Genomic DNA, 19,231 nt, shown 5'->3' with positions numbered 1-19,231 from the left:
GAAACTGTTCTTAACCTGAAGCACCACTTTAGTTAACGGGGCCTCCTGTTGCTGCCACATCGCCGGAGCACGATTTCTGTTCTCATCCTGAAGCAAAGTTCTTAACCCGAGGTACTGTTTCTGGGTTAGCGGACTCTGTAACCTGAAGCGTATGTAACCTGAAGCATATGTAACCCGAGGTACCACTGTAGTTGCTTTGGAAAACGATCATCAGGCATTCGCACAACATGACTAGTCCAACGAAGTCGATGTTGAAGAATCATATTGCTTCTCAATATACTCTGGTTGGCCTGTGTTATTTTCTCCTGCCGACAGGGGACCCACTTAAGGACTCTATACGGGCTCTTGGATACCCCATAAGGGAAAAGGGAGCAGTCTCCCCCCCCCCCCCATAACAATAGGACGTCCCTATTTCCATAGGAGAAATGTTGGAGGGTATGTTAACAGGAAGCAAAGGGTTGTTTTTTTTCTGAGCTAGAACATGTCTATTGTGACAACTGAAGCGCCCGCGCACCGGCGGGGCCATTTCCAGGCTTCCTTGGGGGTCCCGTCCTCCCCCTCAGCGACCCTCTTTCTCTCTCACACAGACCCAGTGAGGCGAGCCGTTCTCTCGCCTCTGCGCCGCTTGCAGCCTCCCGGGCGGCTCCTCCCCTCAAACTGGCCCCCGGAACCACACGTGACACGCGAGAAGGGGCCGTGCTAAAGGGATGCTTCCCGGCCAGGAAGAGATGGAGGCGGCGGCGGCGGCGGCGAACAGCATGGCTCTGCCTCAGCCTGCCCCTTGCCCGGCTATCCTAAGCCAAGAAGGGGGGCTGCCGGGCACGGAGCAGCGGAACTCCCCGGTGGTGGTGGAGAAACTGAAAACCGTCAGGTGACGCGCGAGGGGTGGGGTGGGTAAGGGGCTTTCTATATGGCGGGTGGGGCGGGCGTGGAGCATTCTGGGTTACCGCCGCCCGCGCGCACGGTGCTCGGTAAGGAGGCGTGCGGGAGCAACCGTCGCCGGCGGGAAACGGCGCCCGCGTGCGCGTGGATTCGGGTTGGAACGTGGGGGGGGGAGGGGTCAGAAGCACCCGCGCGTGCACCGTAGGCAGGCAGTGTGAATGGCGCGAGTGTGTGTGAGGCTGCACCCAGTTACCTGGAAGCAAACCCGTGTGTGTGTAAGAGAGAAGCAGATGCTACACTCAGTCACCTGGAAGTAAACCCGTGTGTGTGTGTGTGTGTGTGTGTGTGTATGTAAGAGAGAAGCAGATGCCACACTCAGTTACCTGGAAGTAAACCTGTGTGTGTGTGTAAGACAGAAGCAGATGCTACACTCAGTTACCTGGAAGTAAACCCGTGTGTGTGTGTGTGTGTGTGTGTGTGTGTGTAAGAGAGAAGCAGATGCTACACTCAGTTACCTGGAAGTAAACCCAATGTGCAGTGACACTTAGGATGATTTCCCAGGTTAGAAAGAGGGAATGCATGTATATGTCTTTATTACATGTTGTGCTTTTTGAATGCTACTGGTTTTCTGTCCCGGATTCCTTTCTCTTGTTTTTTTCCTTGTCCTTCCCCAAATAAAATGTTATCTTAAAAAAAACCAACCACTCCTCAATCCTAGAGCAGAATCTGCCCGTCATCTGTTGAATTTGTACACATTTTTAAATTAGCCTTTGCATGTAGGCTACACAGCCCTGCAATATTTATAGGTGACACAGCGCACAGTGGAGAGGGAAGGAGTAGCTCAGAACTGGAGTAGATAAGGCATCGCTGGTCTCCGATCAGATCTCCCATTTCTTTATTTTTATGTGGAAAGCTAAAACAAGAGAGTGGGGAGTGGCATTTAGATTGGGGCTATGTTGGGGGGGGGGGGCTAACCTGCATTTTATACAAAATGATTGTATAGAGATGGGCGATCTTCTCTCACAAATCTTCAACATTTCAGCACACCAAATTTGAGAGTGAGGAAAATGAAAGTGTAAGTTTTAATTCAATTCAAAATCCTTTATTAGGAATAGCACACCGCACATTAACATACAAACATCATATATAGACTGTATAAAATACGGGCTCAGCGAACACAATTTATCCCAGTCCTAATCTTAACTCCAAAAAATAAATCGATGTACATAGATAGTATAATACAACACAGCAACATCACTTACCATTAAAAACCACTAAGTCTCTTTATCATGGGCCATAAATTTTATGTTTCTTTAGATCTAAAGGAAAAGAAACTGAAATTAAGAAAATAGCATTCTCCAAGGCATGTGGAGAGACCGATAATGTAATCTGACAACTGTTTCTGTGCATAGCCTGTTTTGTGGAAAAAAAGAAGTGCTAGTCGCTTATACTTTCTCTTCTCCCCGCTCTAATGCAATATCCAAAGCATGGAGTCTCACATGTCTGGTAATATTTCCTTATAACTGTCCACAGGTTACTCATTATCATGAATACAACACAGAAGCAGGCTTCATTATCTCCAGCTTGTACCTCAGAGTTTCATAAATGAAAGATACAGCATTTTTTCGAAAGCAATATTTTAACGCACTGCATGTGATTTCTTTCTTTCTCAAATATTCATAAAAAATTTATTCTACTTTGTAAACAGCTTGGAGGAAATCATTACATCCAAACCGGGGAAAACACCAATTCAGATGTTACATGAATATGGCACAAAGGCTAATCTCAATCCTGTATATGACTTTGAAAAAGCTGAGGGGCAAGTGCATATGCCAGTCTTCACCTATAAAGTCACTATGGGTGACATAACTGCAACAGGTTTGTACATTTTGATAGGATTCATGCAGGGCCCGGCCATCCATGAGGCAAGGTGTGGCAACTGCCTCAGGCAGCAGGGGCAGCAGATCCTGATGTAGATCTTTATTCCCCACTTTGTTCTTGATGTAGATCTTCACTCACCCCTTCTTCCCTCGCAGGTGGTGAGGAGAGGGGGTAGCCAACCACTATCTTAAAGATGCAATTTTTCAAAAAATATTCAGCGCTACTTCTGATGTTAGTGATGTCTTTAGAATGGGGGTGTCAAAATATTATATAGGGCCTTCTCGGTAGTGGCACCCACCTTGTAGAATGCCCTCCTATCAAATGTCAAGGAAATAAACAATTATCTGACTTAGAAGACATCTGAAAGCAGCCCTGTTTTGGGAAGTTTTTAATGTTTGATCTTTTATCGTGTTTTTAATATTCTCTTGGGAGCTGCCCAGAGTGGCTGGGGAAATCCAGCCAGATAGAAACAAGCCACATCCCCCCCCCGCCCCCATTGTGCTTGCTTCCACTGGCAAGATACAGTAAAACAGGCCATCTTGCCTTTCTGGAAAAAGTGTCCAAACAGGTCTGTACACTCTTCATGTGTACAGTTCATGTTATGAAACAGAAAATGGAAACATTCAGACTGCTAGATTTTCATAGCTTACTGTTCAGAACACTCACATATTTTTGTTTTTATTAATTCAGGAGAGGGTCCGAGCAAGAAAATTGCAAAACACAAAGCTGCAGAAGCTGCCCTGAACATTTTGAAAGGCAATTCAAATATTTGGTGAGTTGGTTTTGATCATTGTGACATAGTATTATTGCTGAATGGGACCTGCTGGAAAATTTTGGAAGAGAGCTTTAGAAATATTTTAAAAATGAGGGCTATGATGCTTAACATACTTGATTTGGAGATAGGTTTATAAAAAAGCAGTGGGAAATGGGGCCAAATTATGTGACCGCATCTAAGATGGATGGTTACTTCACTGTTTAATATCCACGTGGTAAAGTAGTATTTTAACAATGCTGTTACATTGTTGTTCATTTCCTGAAAACCTCTTTTCTTGTATTTTTGTGGAAGTGATAAAATGGCAGTTTTTAGCATATTGTGTCACAATTTCTGTCGCCTTTCATGTAACTGTAAGTTACTTATGACTCTGTAAGAGTATGAAAGGTTTTCTGTTTCTTTATTTAACAAGCTGTGGTTTCATAAGTCAGACCTGTTTTCAATCTTTGTTAGTCTCTTGTGTACAAACTTGTAAATGTTATCAGTACAGAAAGATAGTCAATTGTTGTCCTGAGCTCCTTTGAGAAGAAAGGTGGGAGAAAAAGTTAATAAATAAATAGAATATTTTTTTTGCTACTTTTTCATTTGACCTTTCAATCTTACTTTTTTATTTTTGTTTAATTTATAGCATGTATCATGCTTTTCCTTCCCTAGGGAAGCACCAAGCTGCTAACAAAATTCAAAATTCAGTTAACATAAGCTATGGGAAAATAAAACAAAACACAGAACAGCCTTATCGCCAAAAGATAATCTATGAATATTTTAATAAAACAGATCAGTACAGTGGGCCCTCCGGATATGAATTAAGCTTGTTCTGGGGGTCCGTCCGCAACCCAAAAAGTCCATAGGCAGAGGTGCCGATTCTGCACATGTGCGTGGCGTGATTGAGCGTTTTCGTGCGCAAAGCGCTTGTGCGCATGCATGTGCCGCAAGATCCCGAAGTACACACTTCCAGGTTTGCCGCATTCGTAACCTGAAAGTTACGTATCCAGAGTACTACGTAACTAGCGGGTCCACTGTAATTATTACTATTAAGATAAGTCAAAGCTTGGCATGCTCTGGTCCATGGGGTCACGAAGAGTCGGACACAGCTAAGCAACTAAACAACAACAACAAAGTCAAAGCCACATTCAGGTTAGAGCAGTATCAACAATACTGTTAAATCTTTAACAAAGGTCTTCATAGATCATAGAATCATAGAGTTAGAAGGGATCACAATCATCTAGTGATTCTAGTCCAACCCCCTACAGTTCAGGAATCTTTTGTACAATGTGGGGTTCAAACCCACGGCCCTGAGATTTAAGAGTCTTGTACTCTACCAACTGAGCTATCCCTTCCTTGTGGCCTTATTTATAGAATCATAGTGTTTTCTTGAAGAAGATCGGTTTTGTAGTTTCCTGCCTTATTCCATGACAAATTTTGGCAAAATGACATATTCAGGTAACTGTGGTTACAGCAGATGTCAATCGCCTCCATGCTGCTTTTGAAACTGCTAGGGTTGGCTTCAAAGTGCCTTGCATGAGTACAAAGGCACTTCTGATTGCACGAGGCATCCCTGCCAAATTCTGATTTTCCCACCCTACAGCAGTGCCCCTCCATGCCCTGTCCCATGCTGCTCTGGAGGGTCCCTCATCCCTCAAGGGCAACTTTTGAAAGTACATGAGACTTACGTCTGGGGAGGAGCCATGAAAAGTTCCTTCTTGCCAGTGGAATTCTGCCTGCTTTTTCCTGGATCCAGACCCTTGAATTTAAAAAGCAGCTGGGAGGAAGCACAGGAAATTGTGGGGAACAAAATCCTCCACATGTGCAAATATAGACACAACTCAGACATAGAAAAGCATGTCAACTTTCTTTACTTTAAGCATCTTGTAGAGTTAGTCTTAATGAGGCAGTCTCATATTAAAATGTAGAATGTGCTTAGGACCGATTCCTGATTTGTTAGTGAAATGATGCCTGACACTGCCAGTTTTCAAGTTGACTGTGTTTCTTTTAGCATTTCTGTGCCAGACCACTTAATCCCCGAACGTCTCGATCAAGCAGCAAATCAGTCCAATCCTATTGGATCATTGCAGGTGAGTAGCAATGACATTTAAAATGTACCATATTCGGAAGTTCTTTGTCTTTATTTTTTTAAAAAATACATTATTATTATTATTATTATTATTATTATTATTATTATTTCAACTTATATACCACCCTATACCCGGAGGTCTCAGGGTAGGTCACAACAAGACCACAACATATACAATCAAACCAAAAGCAGTAACCCAATACAATGCCCCCCCCCCAATAGCCACATTCTAAAAGGGTGTTGGATGTCAATAAGATCAACCAAAGGCCTGGTTAAAAAGGAACTTTTTTGCCTGGCGCCTAAAGGTGTATAATGAAGTCACCAGGCAAACTTCCCTGGGGAGAGCATTCCACAGACGGGGTGCCACTGCAGAAAAGGCCCCGTTCTCATGTTGCCTTCCTCCACACCTCTCATGGAAGAAGCACACAAAGAAGGGCCTCAGAAGATGATCTCGGGGTCCGGGTAGGTTCATATGGAAAGAGGCGGTCCTTTATATACCTTTTGGTTTTTTAGAGGTCAAAGTCGTTCTACACTAAGTTGCAAATTAGAACTTTATGTATGTAACATCATCTTTGTTTCCTTCTTATTTTCTGATGACAGAAAGCAACACAGGCAGTCAGGAGCAGGTAGCTGAGCCAAGGAAGGAGAAGACAGTTCCTATACCCTCAGGAAAGAATGTAGAGTAAGCAACGAAAAGCAAAGCATAGTGATTACAGAATGGGTGGTGAAGAGAAAAGAAAGGATTGGTTGGTTTGTCAGGTTTCCTCATACACACTGTGTGCAAAGCTCACAGCTCATCACTGTGATGATATATATAAGATGGAAAGCTTTTCTTTGGGCAGAGTAGTAACCAATGAAAGCAAGACCTACTCTCACATCACTGAAGTAGAATGCTTTCGTTGGGCTGCTGCTCTGGCACAGTGAAACGCATTGATCTTGGAAGTTCCCTCAGCTCTGTCCTAGATTGAGATGTAGAAGGATACATGCAGTGTAAAGCAAAATACATCAGAATTTTGCTTTCCAAGTTAACACTGAAGTAATCACGATAAATAAACCTGTTCTAAATAGACATGTGGCTGTTTTAAGGCTGTTACCTGTCGTTTCCCTTCTTCCCTAGGAGCTAGCTATTCAGAAGGGTTGGAGACTTCCTGAGTACTCACTGGCACAGGAGACAGGGCCACTCCATAAGAGAGAGTTTACAATGACTTGCAGAATAGAAACATTTGTAGAAACAGGTACGTGCTTATTTTTTTCTCCTGAAGTTAACCACAGGATTCATTATCCAAAGAAATCCCACTAATATTTCTATTTTTGATCATTAAAAAAAATTGTATCTTACATAATTCTCTCTTGCAAGCTGCCTTGAGGACTTTATAACTTGAAAGTCAGGATAAGTGCCTTGGCAGAGCTTTCCTACTTGTGGGGGTGTCTAAGGTGGAGGGGCCACCAAATCCAAAGTGTGCTGGCAGGGTGGATGGAGGCGGTGCTTTTTTTCTTTCTGCCACTCTGCCCCCCCCCCCATAAACATCAATGCACCTGCTCTCAATGTGCCCTGTTTTTGGATTCCTACTGGAACACCAACATTCTAATGATGGAAATCCCCTTAGGGCTAAACAAGTTATTGTTTCTCACCTACCCCAATACATGCACCTGCTATGAGCACAGGTGGCAGAAGACTCTGCATGCCTTCTGTATTATCCATTCTGCCCTCTGTTAGTCAGGCTAAACGAGGTCTGGAAGGGGAAAGGAACCGCCTGTGGGCATCTGTATGCAGGTAGGCACTGCACGCATTTGGGGAAGATTTTTAATTTATAGAAGCCGCTTGGGGCAAAAAAATCCTCTTTCTGTCCCTCCTCCATCAAAACATTTTGTGGACAAACTTGAGCGCTAGTAAGCCTGGCTCAAATTTGGCCCTGCAGTCAGGTCCGCTTTCAGTATCCCCTTCTCTTTCTACCCTCTCATCTCTGTGCCCTCTCAGGGTTCTTGAAATATACTCGGAGTCAAGAGTGGATTTTATGCCCTTTATTCAGCTCATAGTGGTGAGGAGGAATGGAAGTTCCCCTAGAATGTCTGCTTTATATACATTATTTACACAATGGGCCCCACGTGATTGGCTAATACTGGGATTCTCCTGTAGACCAATCAGGTTGCGGATTCACTTCCACCTAGAACTGGATTGGGTGGCTCCTGTGGACCAATCAGACTGCTGCATTCTGAATCCTGTTGTTCTAGGACCAATCAGACTGCTGCATTTTGGATCCTATTCAACTCAGTACATAACAGTTCTTCTGTTGTGATGCAGAAACTGGCCATGGCTGGAGGGGAGATCCCAAGTTAATAATTAACAGATGTAAACTTAACAGGTGGAACTATCAGAACAAAACATACAGGGGAGTTTCAAAAGCATGGCTGAGTTGATGGATGTGTAGTCTGTGACTCGCAGTCTAGTTTCAGTTTTCTAGCATGAATGTCTCTTATTCTGGGTTTCTCTGCTTATTTTAATCCTTCTTGCTTTTGTTTTCTTACAAAGGGATTGGGACTTCTAAAAAATTAGCAAAGCGAAACGCCGCCGAGAAACTACTCGATAAATTCCGTAATTTTTCTGGAGACAATATCACTATTTCTTTAGTAAGTAATTCATTTACGTTTATAGCAACTGCTTAGCTATTCAAACCTAACAATGCAATCATTCGTTTTCAAATTGTTCAGCTCATACTAAGGCGCTATAGTAAATATACACAAGCAAGCTAGACCCCCCCCCCGCCCTGTTATCTTCCATCTTCTTCATCTAGGCTACAAGATCTCTGTCCTCTCCCCCTCTGTCTGTCTGTCTGTCTTGTATGTCTTAATAGCCTAAGGATGCAGCTTAGGAAGTGAGTTCAATTGAACTGCATGGAACCTAGTTCAGAGCAAACAGGCGTTCATTGAGCTACACAGCTGTTTCTAAAATCTAATATATTTTCAAATGCACAAAAAATGTACATCTTCCATTGCCTCTCTCTCCTCCAGAAGCTGGAAGAATACCAATTTCTATATCATTTAACTCTTGGGAGTTAAGCTTATATATAAGTCTTCTAAGAAATCCCAGGTATCAGCTCACTATCAAATGCAGCAATCTGCTTCACACTGATGGATGTGTCTTCCTTCAGGCGGCTTGTGTTTAACAGCGAGTTTATACAGGAATGGAAACAGCCTCACCTGCTTCATTTCTGCTCTTCAGGCTTTTGTTAATACCGCAGTAGAACAAGCAGTAAAATGTAGCCCCTATAGGTGAAATTGTTGACATATACAGTTCAGAGTTGTGTTGAAAGTAAGAATGCTTATGGAAAACATAGGCCCCTGTGGTACAGACCAAGAGAATCTTGGAGAAGCCATATTAAAAGCAAGTTTTTAACAAGTGTGGAAATATTTGGGTAGAACAAAGTGTGATATGAGAGCTTGGTATTTGTTTAATACATATACAAGGGGAGTGGAATGACCGCATTTAAAGGTATTGGATGGTGGTTTTAAAACACAGCAAAGTCTAAATGGCCTTAATTTGTTCCAGGGAAAAGAACAAAGTGTTAATTTGGGATGTACATGGAGCACCTTAAGGAATTCTTCTGGAGAAAAAATTACTTTGCTGAAAATAAGTCCGCTCAGTATTCCTAATACAGATTATGTTCATCTTCTTGGAGAACTTGCAGAAGAGCAAGGTTTTAATACAAAATACTTGAATATAGGTAAGAACCATGTGGGTGATTATGGGCGAGATGCACCCTCTTTTCTTAGTATCTTTTTTCCCAACACAGGCCAGGCAGAACCAAGTTTCCAATGAAGTGTGTACCAAAAAGGGGCGGGGTTATGAAATGTCCATTTTCTTCCAGCATTAACATGAACACAATTACCTGCAGAACATTAGTACTAACAGCAGCCAGAGAACACACTTTCATCACATTTTGTCTAATAATTAAAAGATGCACACAGTCTTACCACTAACATTTGGAACATTAAATTTGCTAAAAGGGTGCAGTATGTAAGTGGCGGTGCTGTTTTCAGGGATATGTGTGCTAAACTTGCGGTTTATTGTTACTGCTTTGACAAAATAATTCGCACAGGTCACAATCGAAGAACCTGAACAAGAATTTAGGGCTGTCAAGTGATGGAACTGTTTTTGGAAATAAATTCTGCATCAAAGTGCAGTTCATAAATCCAGCCGTGCTTTTGTTTCTGAATGTTTTGGAAGTCGAATGGACTTCCGGAACAAATTAACAAATTCCGTTCGGCTTCCAAGGTACGACTGTATAGGTAATAGAGTATTTGTGTATAGGTAATAGAGTATTCCAACCATATATCCTTTTATGTGACACCATCCTGATTACCGTACTTTTCTGTGTATAAGACTAGGTTTGTTTACTCAAAAATTAGGTTTAAAAAGTGGGGGCATCTTATACACGGGTAGTGGGTATGTGTGACAGATGATTGGTTGCAGCCACGAGCTGCAGATTGTCATTGGCGATTTGTAGTGTGATTTGCGGCTGTGGCAAGGGGTTTTTTTTGTATTGGCTATTGGAAATGGGTGTTTGATTGGTTGCTGCGTCTAGGGCTGCGGAGGATTGGCTGCCACTGTGGCAATTGTTATTGCTATTTACTTTTGCTGTTGGTGATTGGTCAGGTTTGTAGCAGACGCAAGCGACTGCTGGCGAGCGGTTTGAGCGATTGCAACTGCCGGGTTAGTGATTTACTGCATTCCCCCTGAAAAAACGCTCAACAACTCCAGTCCTCCCCCCAAAAAGCTCAACAGCTTTGGGCCATTTTCTGAAATTGGAGTCCCCCCAAATAGGGGGCGTGTTATACACGGAAAAGTACGGTACTTTCATTCACAATGTCGGGGAAGGAGAATTAGTATAGTTGGTGTTTTCAAAAATTAGTGGCGTGATATTCCACTAACCAGCACCTGTGTTTGTACTTTCAGAGGAGCTGAGTGTGAATGGACAATACCAGTGTCTTGCAGAACTTTCAACTAATCCAATCACAGTTTGTCACGGGACTGGAATCTCCTGGGGCAATGCCCACAATGATGCCGCTCACAATGCACTACAATATTTAAAGATCATGGCTGGACAGAAATAAGATTTAAGCAAAAGGGAAATATTTAAGGACGTATCCATCCAAGCTGAACAGTTTCCAGATCACTGGAGCTGTGTTTTTTTAAAAGTCACATCACAAAATCCACACACGTGTATACAATTATGCATTATAATGAAAGAACCAATCACCGCAAGTATGTTATTTATCTGGAAGTCCAGATATCACCACAGCCGCAGGCGTGGAGTGAGATATAGAATTCACCTTTCCAGAATCTGATGACTGAGAATCCTTGGAGCCAAAGCCCAAAGCAAATGTTGCTCTAAATGAGCAGCTGCCCCTCAAATTGCAGCCACATGTCCAATTCCTCCCATTTGCTCCATATTCTAGTTCAGAAAAACTTATGACATGACATTGCAGTGAGAAAAGAGGAATCTATGATGTCATGACATGAGGTAAGTTCTAGTGGGTGTAACGGGGAGGGGGGAGGAACTAGAGGCGTGGCTACCATTTTTTGTTGGCAATCACGTTTAGAATGAGATCTACCTTGATCGTTGGAAAATGGCAGGAACAGGGCTTGCAACATGCTCCTTTCCCTCCAAACCATCCCTATATGTTGATTTCTGTTTAACACTGCATGACTCATTCATTTCATGACACAATATCCAAACGGGGGGGGGGGGGGGTTAGAATGCCTGGTATGCTCTGGTCCATGGGGGTCACAAAGAGTTGGACACCACTAACAACAACAATGAAGTATGTGTGACAGAAACGGTTCATCTTCATGATTTGTTCTGAATACAATAACTTCCATTTTTTTCCTGGTTGTCGAATTAGGGGTGGAGTTTGGCACAGAATTGTAGAACTGTTGTCTTTACTGTACTAAGTTTTATTATCACAAAGTAGCTTTGAGCCTGCACTACATATATACTGAAGCTTACAGGCTCCTTTGTGAATACCTGTGTATATGGGATCTTAAAACCAAAGTATCTGAAATGTTCCAGTGCTTTGAAAAGCTTTATGTTATGGCCATGGGATATTATCCATTTTCCTGTGTGTGGATTTTTCTCTCATTGTGTGAACTGTGGCCTTTTTAAACCTATGGTTTGAAGATTGAATTTTTACAGAAATAATGACCCTATTAACATCACTGCCCTTTTTCGTAAGGTAACTATAAGAATCGGTCTTTCTTTAATAAATTCTTTTAAAGAATAATTCAAGTAATAAGTTTTTATGTTAATCTTAAGGCATGTATTCTGTATATTTAGAGGAAAGGCAGAGGCAGAGGCTCGCTATGTAGCAAATTAAGACAGAGCATCTTTTCTAGAGGTGATCACAATGGCCTGCTAGCAGTTAATACACATTTTGCACATAAAGTTAACCATGCACTAGTGGATTTGAATACAAAAGCCTATGTGCACATTGTTCTCATGGGAAAGACAGTGTAATTGTAATGGTCACGTTCGGCCTGCTCTACTAGACAGTTTGCAATTTTCCTAAGGTTGGTTCTGGAGTTCAGGTGTCTCACTGAGCTGAAGCTGCAATTGAATTCAAGGTGACCTGCTTGATTCAAGTGGAACAGTTCCTTCCCTCTGCAGGCTGATTGCGCCTCCCAAGAGGCCTTCAGACCTCATTGAAACAACTGGGGGAAAGGAGGCCCTGGGTGTTTTATAGGGACTGTAACAGCTGTGCAGTCTCTGAACCTTCCTGCTAAGAATCATTCCCATGGTGATGCGAATGCATGTGCAGGTACACCCAAGGCCTCTCAGCCTGGAGAGGTCCAGCACGTGAGATCTTTGCTCTCAAAAGGAAGAGCTGGTACAGCTGTTGCCCAAGACATGGCAACTGACAGATTGCATTGACTGTTATAAAGAGAAAATGAGTTCTGCTCATGCAAGCAGTCACTACTGTCTTCCAAGAGTTGCTGTGTCCCACATTACACTGGCTATTCATGTTGATCATTGTGAGTGCAGTTACATGTCGAAAATGCTAGCTGCCACATGCCTGCACCAGCTCTTTTTTGAGAGGGAAGAATTGCATTATTGGATATTAGCACAGAGTGCCCAGCTCTGACGTGACATAATCTGTATTCAGCACATCATAATTTGTGTTAGAGCCTGCACTGCTCTACTAGGGAAGAGCCAGCGTTGGCTCAGTTACTATGGCTGCCACATCTGGGAACTGGACAGGAAAATGGCGCCTTGGCGGATTTTTGGCAAATGGGTAAAATGTCCAGAAAACGCAGACATATGGCAAGGGAAGTTAAAAGCTTAGATTTTGGGGGGAGATGTTCATAAAAAGCTCAACAACTTTGAGAGAAAAAACTTGTCTGGATTTTCACTTTGGGGAATATGGCAACCCTGTCAGTTATCTATGTGAACCAGTGTTCATTCAATATGCAATAAGGTGCTGTGGGATTAAAGTAGCACGGGTTTGAAAAAGGATAGACTTTTGATAAATTTCCTATACTTACAGAATTACAGTATTTTTTTGTGTATAAGACGCCCACTATTTTGGGGGACTCCAAATTAAGAAAACACCCCTCAGCGCTACCCATGTATAAGATGAGCCCCAATTTTAGACCTGATTTTTTGGTTTAAAAAACTAGTCTTATACACGGAAAAATGCAGTACTTCTTTGTAAGGAATAGCACACATACCTTTCTGACAGACAACATAATCTTATTTGAAGATCTCATTTTTGGCTCTTTCTGCTCAAATATTGCCTCAAAGTATTAAGTGCATAGTACAGTGGTACCTCTAATTACGAACTTACTTCATTCTGAGGTCCGTTCTTAACCTGAAACTGATCTTAACTAGAGGTGTGCTTTCGCTAATGGGGCCTCTTGCTGCCGCTGCACCGCCGGCACACGATTTCCGTTCTCATCCTGGGGCAAAGTTCTCAACTCGAGGTAACTTCCAGGTTAGTGGAGTTTGTAACCTGAGGTGTTTGTAACTTGAGGTACCACTGTAGTTCACTTTCATGCTCCTGGGCACTTTTCCTGGCATCATTTAGCTGGTGGAAATCAACAAGATAAAACTTGACCTTCAGTCACATATATGCATTTTAATACTTACCCATACACGTATACTGGTAAATTGGATATTTGGCCTTAGTTGAGACAAGAAACAGTTATTCAGAGTTTCTTGCCATTCTTCAGTCTTGCAGAGACAATTAAGATAATGCCTAAATTGAAATCTGTGATAGTAGCTCTATAAAATAATAAATTTTCACCTCTAGGCCTAGGGGTGAAAGAGGGATTACAGATCACAGATCATCCGGGGGGTGGCGGGGAGGTCCATGAGAGAAAATGCCATCACAATTTTTGCCAAGATTAGTTTCATCTGCTTTTGAAAATATTCCCCCCCCCCCTCAAATTAAAAAAACACCACAAGTCAGATATATCACATCCCAAAGAAATCCTATTGATTTCATAAACTGCAGGGCAAAAGCTTTGTTGAGTTGCAAACAGCTAATTTCTGCCAAGAGTATTTAGGTACCTGCTGTATAAACAGTAAACAAAAATGTGCTGAAAGTTACAAAACCATACTCATTTAAATATTAAGAACAACAACCCTATGTATGTGCAAATCGGACACAAGTCTCAACAGCTATGAATGGGCCTTGCAGGGGAAGAGTGTACAGAACTGCAATTTAAACTGTCCTATCAAAAGTTGTGGAACAAATTGAAGCCTATCAAGTGATTCTGCTAACTTCTGCTATTCAGTTTGGAAAGTTGTTTGCTATGCATTTGGACATGTCTTACCATTGTAACCAAATTTTGCATGATGGTTCCTGAGATCAAGGAGCAGGTTTTCATCTCTTGATACAACCGGATGCCGTTTGGAATCAAGATAACATACAGAACCTTTCAAAACTGCGGATTTTAACCATTGGGGTTTTTTGGTTTTCTTCTTAGAAATCCTGAGCAATATCGGATACAAAGCAGCTAGTTATACTCTAATGCTTATTATCTATAATGACTGTAGCAACATTAAATATGCAGGCACTTCTTTTCACATCCAAGGACCTGACAACCACTTTTACCTCATGTTTTTAAGGTATTGGTATCAAAAATTGTCACATACACAGCATATACATTTGTTTTTCCACTGCTTGTATGTAACATGGGTAAATGTACCAGGGAAGCATGACCTGCTGTGCTCCCTGCTGTTTGTACATAAAATGGTGAGTGCGAATAAAAATGTGTGATTTAACTTAAGCTTTTCAGTATTCTTAGCCCAGTTATTAAGCAACTACGTTTTATTATTTTGTAGTGAAATGGAGCTTTCTGTAGAAAAACCAAAAGCAAAAGTAGGTGTGTGCCCCTCCCCACCCCCCACATCAAAAGCCCAGCTCTAGTGAGTGGCACACAAATTTTCTCTCTTTTAAGTGGTAGTTACTAAGCCATGCCATTACATTCTTTGCAGTGTGTTGATAATCTCATGAATGCAATACTCCAAATCATGGCCAGCTAGCAATCTTCTCCCACACAATTCAGTACGAGCACCACTTGAGGAAGTTGTAGATTATTTTTTTTCTTTTCTCACATAAGAACCAAGGGACTGTTAATTCCTCCAACCGTGACAGAGGACATCACGACTGGGACTTCTACGTAGCTAAAGCTGTGAGAACTATACACCCCTGTGAAGCCAACCCTGAAGTTGTGTCATGTTGCCCACTATGTGGTATGTTTGAAAGGTCTGGCTTTTTTTCTGGATATGTTCACTATACCAGATGCACCAAACACAGCAGCAGTGTGTGTAACCATATCTATCTATATATGACAGACGGCATATCAATACTAAGCAACTTGGCACCGGTTGCAGGACCGCATGTTTATTTCCATTTGAAAACTTTCCTCCAGCTTCCAAGGCACTGACTTTTTGTTGACATGTACCATCACCTTGCATATAGACACCTGTTGTACCCATCATTTTCTGTACTGGAGTATAATGCTGACTGCTGGCCATAGCAGTAAGAACCAAGACGGCAGCTTTTGACGTTTGCTATCTGCGATGTTTGAGTAACGACAAAACACAAAATGCTCTTCTCTTGACTTCCACTCTGATACGCCTTTTAATTTGGTTCCAAGAAAGCACAATTCTTCACTAGTGTACGAGGCCATAGAAAATGTTCTTTACCTGTCATGTATAGTTGCATTTCATAGGCCAATGAAGAAGCAATGGTACCTCCTTTTGTTCAAAATGAATTTGATGGCACTATGAGACTAAGTTTGATATTACAAAACGGCGTGATCTTTCATCGGTGACAGCCTACTTGAAATGCTCAGTTGGAACTTGGGGGGAGTCGGTTAAAAGCTAATAAAGAGGTACCATTCTTAGATTCTTAAAGAGATGGCAGACGTGCAAAATATACAGAATACAATCTGCAAATAAACCATGATCTCTGTTGAAACCCATATTAATAGTCGGATTTCTGTATGAACCTCTGTTCAAATATTCCATATGCCTACTGTCTTGCTTCCTAACCTACAGGGTGGGTGGTTGTGAGGAGTAAATGGGGTGGTGCCAAAACTACCTAGGTGACCCCAAGCGCCTTGGAGAAAGGCTGGGAGACAAATGCAATAAAGTGAATCGGAAAACTGAAAAAGAAATCAAAGTGACTTTAAAAGGTAATTGCTGTGAATTTATTGAGGCCTGTTTTCTTACAAATGGAACATTCCTCTGTACAACATTCATTTGAAGAGGCACAGTTCTCGTGCTTTTTCGGTAGCACAACATACACATGATCTTAAATATGTGATAGACAGGTAGGAAAGAACAATGTGAAGCTGGAGCAACACATTTGGTTTGCTGCCACTGGCAGAGAGGGACAGGGAAAGAGAGAAGAGGACATCTTTAGAAATGGAACAGTGGCTTGTTTCTTGGATAGTGGAAACAAAGCAGAAGAAAGTGACGTTTCAGGTTCACATGCATTCTCTCCTACCAAGAATACCACTCCTTTCCATTACAGCCACAGAACACAATCTAGTAAATCATAACTAACTTTGTGGAGCTTAACACTTCTGTAGTGTTTGGGGGGGGGGGGAGAAGAACCATAGCGCAACAGCACAGCACATTAACTGCTTGCAGAAGACGCTATGGGTCAATCCCAGTCATCTCCAGGTTAAGGCTGGAAAGAACCCTTCTCTTGAGCCATGGAGAGCTTCTTGGAGGTAGATTTAGGGGAGTGCAACCAATTCGGTCACAATGCAGAGCCTCGGGGGCATCACGACTATTATTTAGAAGGGAGCGCAAGAGGCGGGGCTGGCGCCGAATTTCGGTGTCACATGGGGCGCTGCTGAAATTTGAGACCCCAAGGTCTGCCACTGAACTTTTGCCAATCAGAGTAGATTATAAGTCAGATGGACCAATGGCCCGACTCCTTACAAGTCAGCTGCCTATATTTTTCCCTGTTGACCTCAGCTAGGCATGACTTGTCTTATTTCACAGTTTTCAATAGCCTGGACCACAGTTTCAAATAAGGATGGTTTAAAATGAGTGCGTGCTTAGTTCTTTCTTTCAGCACTGTGGACAGGAAACAAGGAGACACCAGCTCTTGTGGCTTGATTCCCCCAAACAATCATCGAGTGGTAAGCCAAAGTTTGCTCTTGACTTACTTCTGGTTTGTTGGGGGAAACCAACTAGGAGCACTGGGTTCAGACAATACAATGTCCTCCCCAGTGTGCTGAAGGAAAAAGTGGGGTGATGACTGAAGCAGGGATGCGGTCACCTTAAACCATAGCTTATTTAAAACTATGGTTTTAAGTGATGTGCAAATCAGGCCACTGTTAGTCAAACTTTCAAATGAATATTTACTGGATTGTGCTCCTGATTTTCTTTAAAAGACAATTCAACTTTCATTATGGTTCTTTTGCTACACATTTTCTGTTAGAATTAAAACAAAACACTGCACAAAATGTAGCATGTAGTTTAGTAACATTGATTTTCTCCCCTCTCAGAATAAGCATGAATTCAAAACGAAACCCAACTCAACTATTGTCCTTAAGATATGTTACTTATACCTTTCCGCACAATCATTTCCTGGTGGGTAGGCTAAGCGAAACGAAAGAACTTGACAATGAAAGTTATTTTACAGGGAAGTAATTCAGTGGCAAGTTAGCTGGAGAACAAGATATGCAGATCAGCATTACAGTTCTGCATCCACCAAAGTAAATGAGGAAATACCTGTTTTAATAGTTACTGATTGCACTCAAATTCTCAAAAACCACAGAGGTAAATGAATTTTCCCAGTCTCCGATTTGGCACCATTTTCCTAACCGCAATGATGGCTGAGAGAAAATCTATCAAATCACAAAACTATGGATTAATACTCTTGAGTGCAGTCTTTGTTCATTTACCTATGCAGAATGGAACATAATCCAAAGGTACCTTCCCATGTCCACAACCACTATTTCTGAGCCCTGGACTTGGGGGAAACCCACCAAATGTTTATTTACTACTTATATTTTTTATCACTTTTGCTCTGGTTACAAATTGCTTCACGGCAAAGGAGTAGCTAGGGCGGATGGGGGGCAGGACGCACTGGGCCCCACACCCGGAGGGTGGCTCTTACAATGGGGACTGGCCAAGCCATGCGTCTCTCCTGGGAGTGACACAGTGGCTCAGAGGGCTGCAGGCTCCGTGCTGCCCGAAATGGCAGCGTGGGGCTGACATCCACCTGCCTCCTCCGTCTCAGCTGTAGGGCTTCACCGCTGCTTCAAGGCTTTGTAGTGGGAAGCGATATATAAATTTAATAAACCTAAATCTAAGAGCTCCTCCATCTTGAGGTGTTTCCCACCCCCACCCCCATCGAAGAACACTTACAGATAACTACTACAGGAGTAGCTTTTGCCTCAATGTACATCAGTGCACCAGGACTTCATCCAGCAATGGTAGCGATGGCATGCCAAGCATTTGGGTTAAGGGGGCAGTTTCTGCAAGGCCTGGGTTTAGCAAGCCCCCTTGGGAGGCCTTTCTAGACCTTTTCAAGAATCTAGAAAGCCTCCTCTACTTTCCCCAAATTTGCAGGTGTGCTGAAAACCTCTACTACTGAAATGTGATTATATCCATCACTAATAGAAGAGAGGAAGGGGCGGTCTACTTGAAAACAAGAGCATATACAGAGCTCAGGCAGGGAACATGACTGGTGCAGCGCCTTCCAGTTTAACAAGGAAGCAAATCATACAATGTCTTCTTGAGATTTTCCTGAAGCTTGCAGGAGTGGGAAGAGGCTCAGAGTACAGAAGACCTCAATTTTCAAATCTGGAAAATTTAATAAAGAAAAGTCTACATCATATGAGTTCTGTCACTTGCAGAAATACATGATAATTTGCATTTCTGCCGGATAGGGTGAATATCCCTTCTTAAGTGAGTTCCATGATTGTGTTTTAATTTGTTTGTTTTGCATATTTGCTACTAATGTATATATTCTGCATCTCTCTCACTATATATATATTTAAAAATTGGTTTTGTATAGTATTTTTGAAAAAGCAACTCAGTGTAAAATTCATGTTTCGAAAAAGAAAAGAAATGCATGATATTCATGACTCTGAG

General features: G+C 42.2%; 2 protein-coding genes across 2 annotated transcripts in view; one reads left to right on the top strand and one right to left on the bottom strand.

The window, feature by feature from the left end:
• The first annotated feature begins 190 nt into the window (after nt 1-190).
• PRKRA (protein activator of interferon induced protein kinase EIF2AK2) lies at nt 191-14,895 on the top strand. Its single transcript, XM_083411709.1, is given in 9 exon segments — nt 191-690; nt 692-871; nt 2,591-2,760; nt 3,454-3,535; nt 5,529-5,607; nt 6,724-6,841; nt 8,137-8,234; nt 9,154-9,328; nt 10,561-14,895. Coding segments are annotated over 9 exon segments (1,269 nt in total). The 5' UTR covers nt 191-481; the 3' UTR covers nt 10,719-14,895.
• Nucleotides 14,896-16,296: 1,401 nt separating this feature from the next.
• OSBPL6 (oxysterol binding protein like 6) overlaps nt 16,297-19,231 on the bottom strand; it is a 101,859-nt gene continuing 98,924 nt past the window's right edge. Inside the window, exon 27 of the mRNA XM_083407241.1 lies at nt 16,297-18,940. Coding sequence (XP_083263367.1) covers nt 18,940 — 1 coding nt within the window. The 3' untranslated portion in view covers nt 16,297-18,939. The remainder of the gene's footprint in view (nt 18,941-19,231) is intronic.

Source organism: Podarcis tiliguerta, assembly GCF_965153285.1.
Source record: "Podarcis tiliguerta genome assembly, chromosome: 1".
Classification (NCBI taxonomy): domain Eukaryota; kingdom Metazoa; phylum Chordata; class Lepidosauria; order Squamata; family Lacertidae; genus Podarcis; species Podarcis tiliguerta.
Note: the sequence above shows the minus strand (reverse complement) of the source record. Positions and strands in the feature narration are given on the sequence as shown.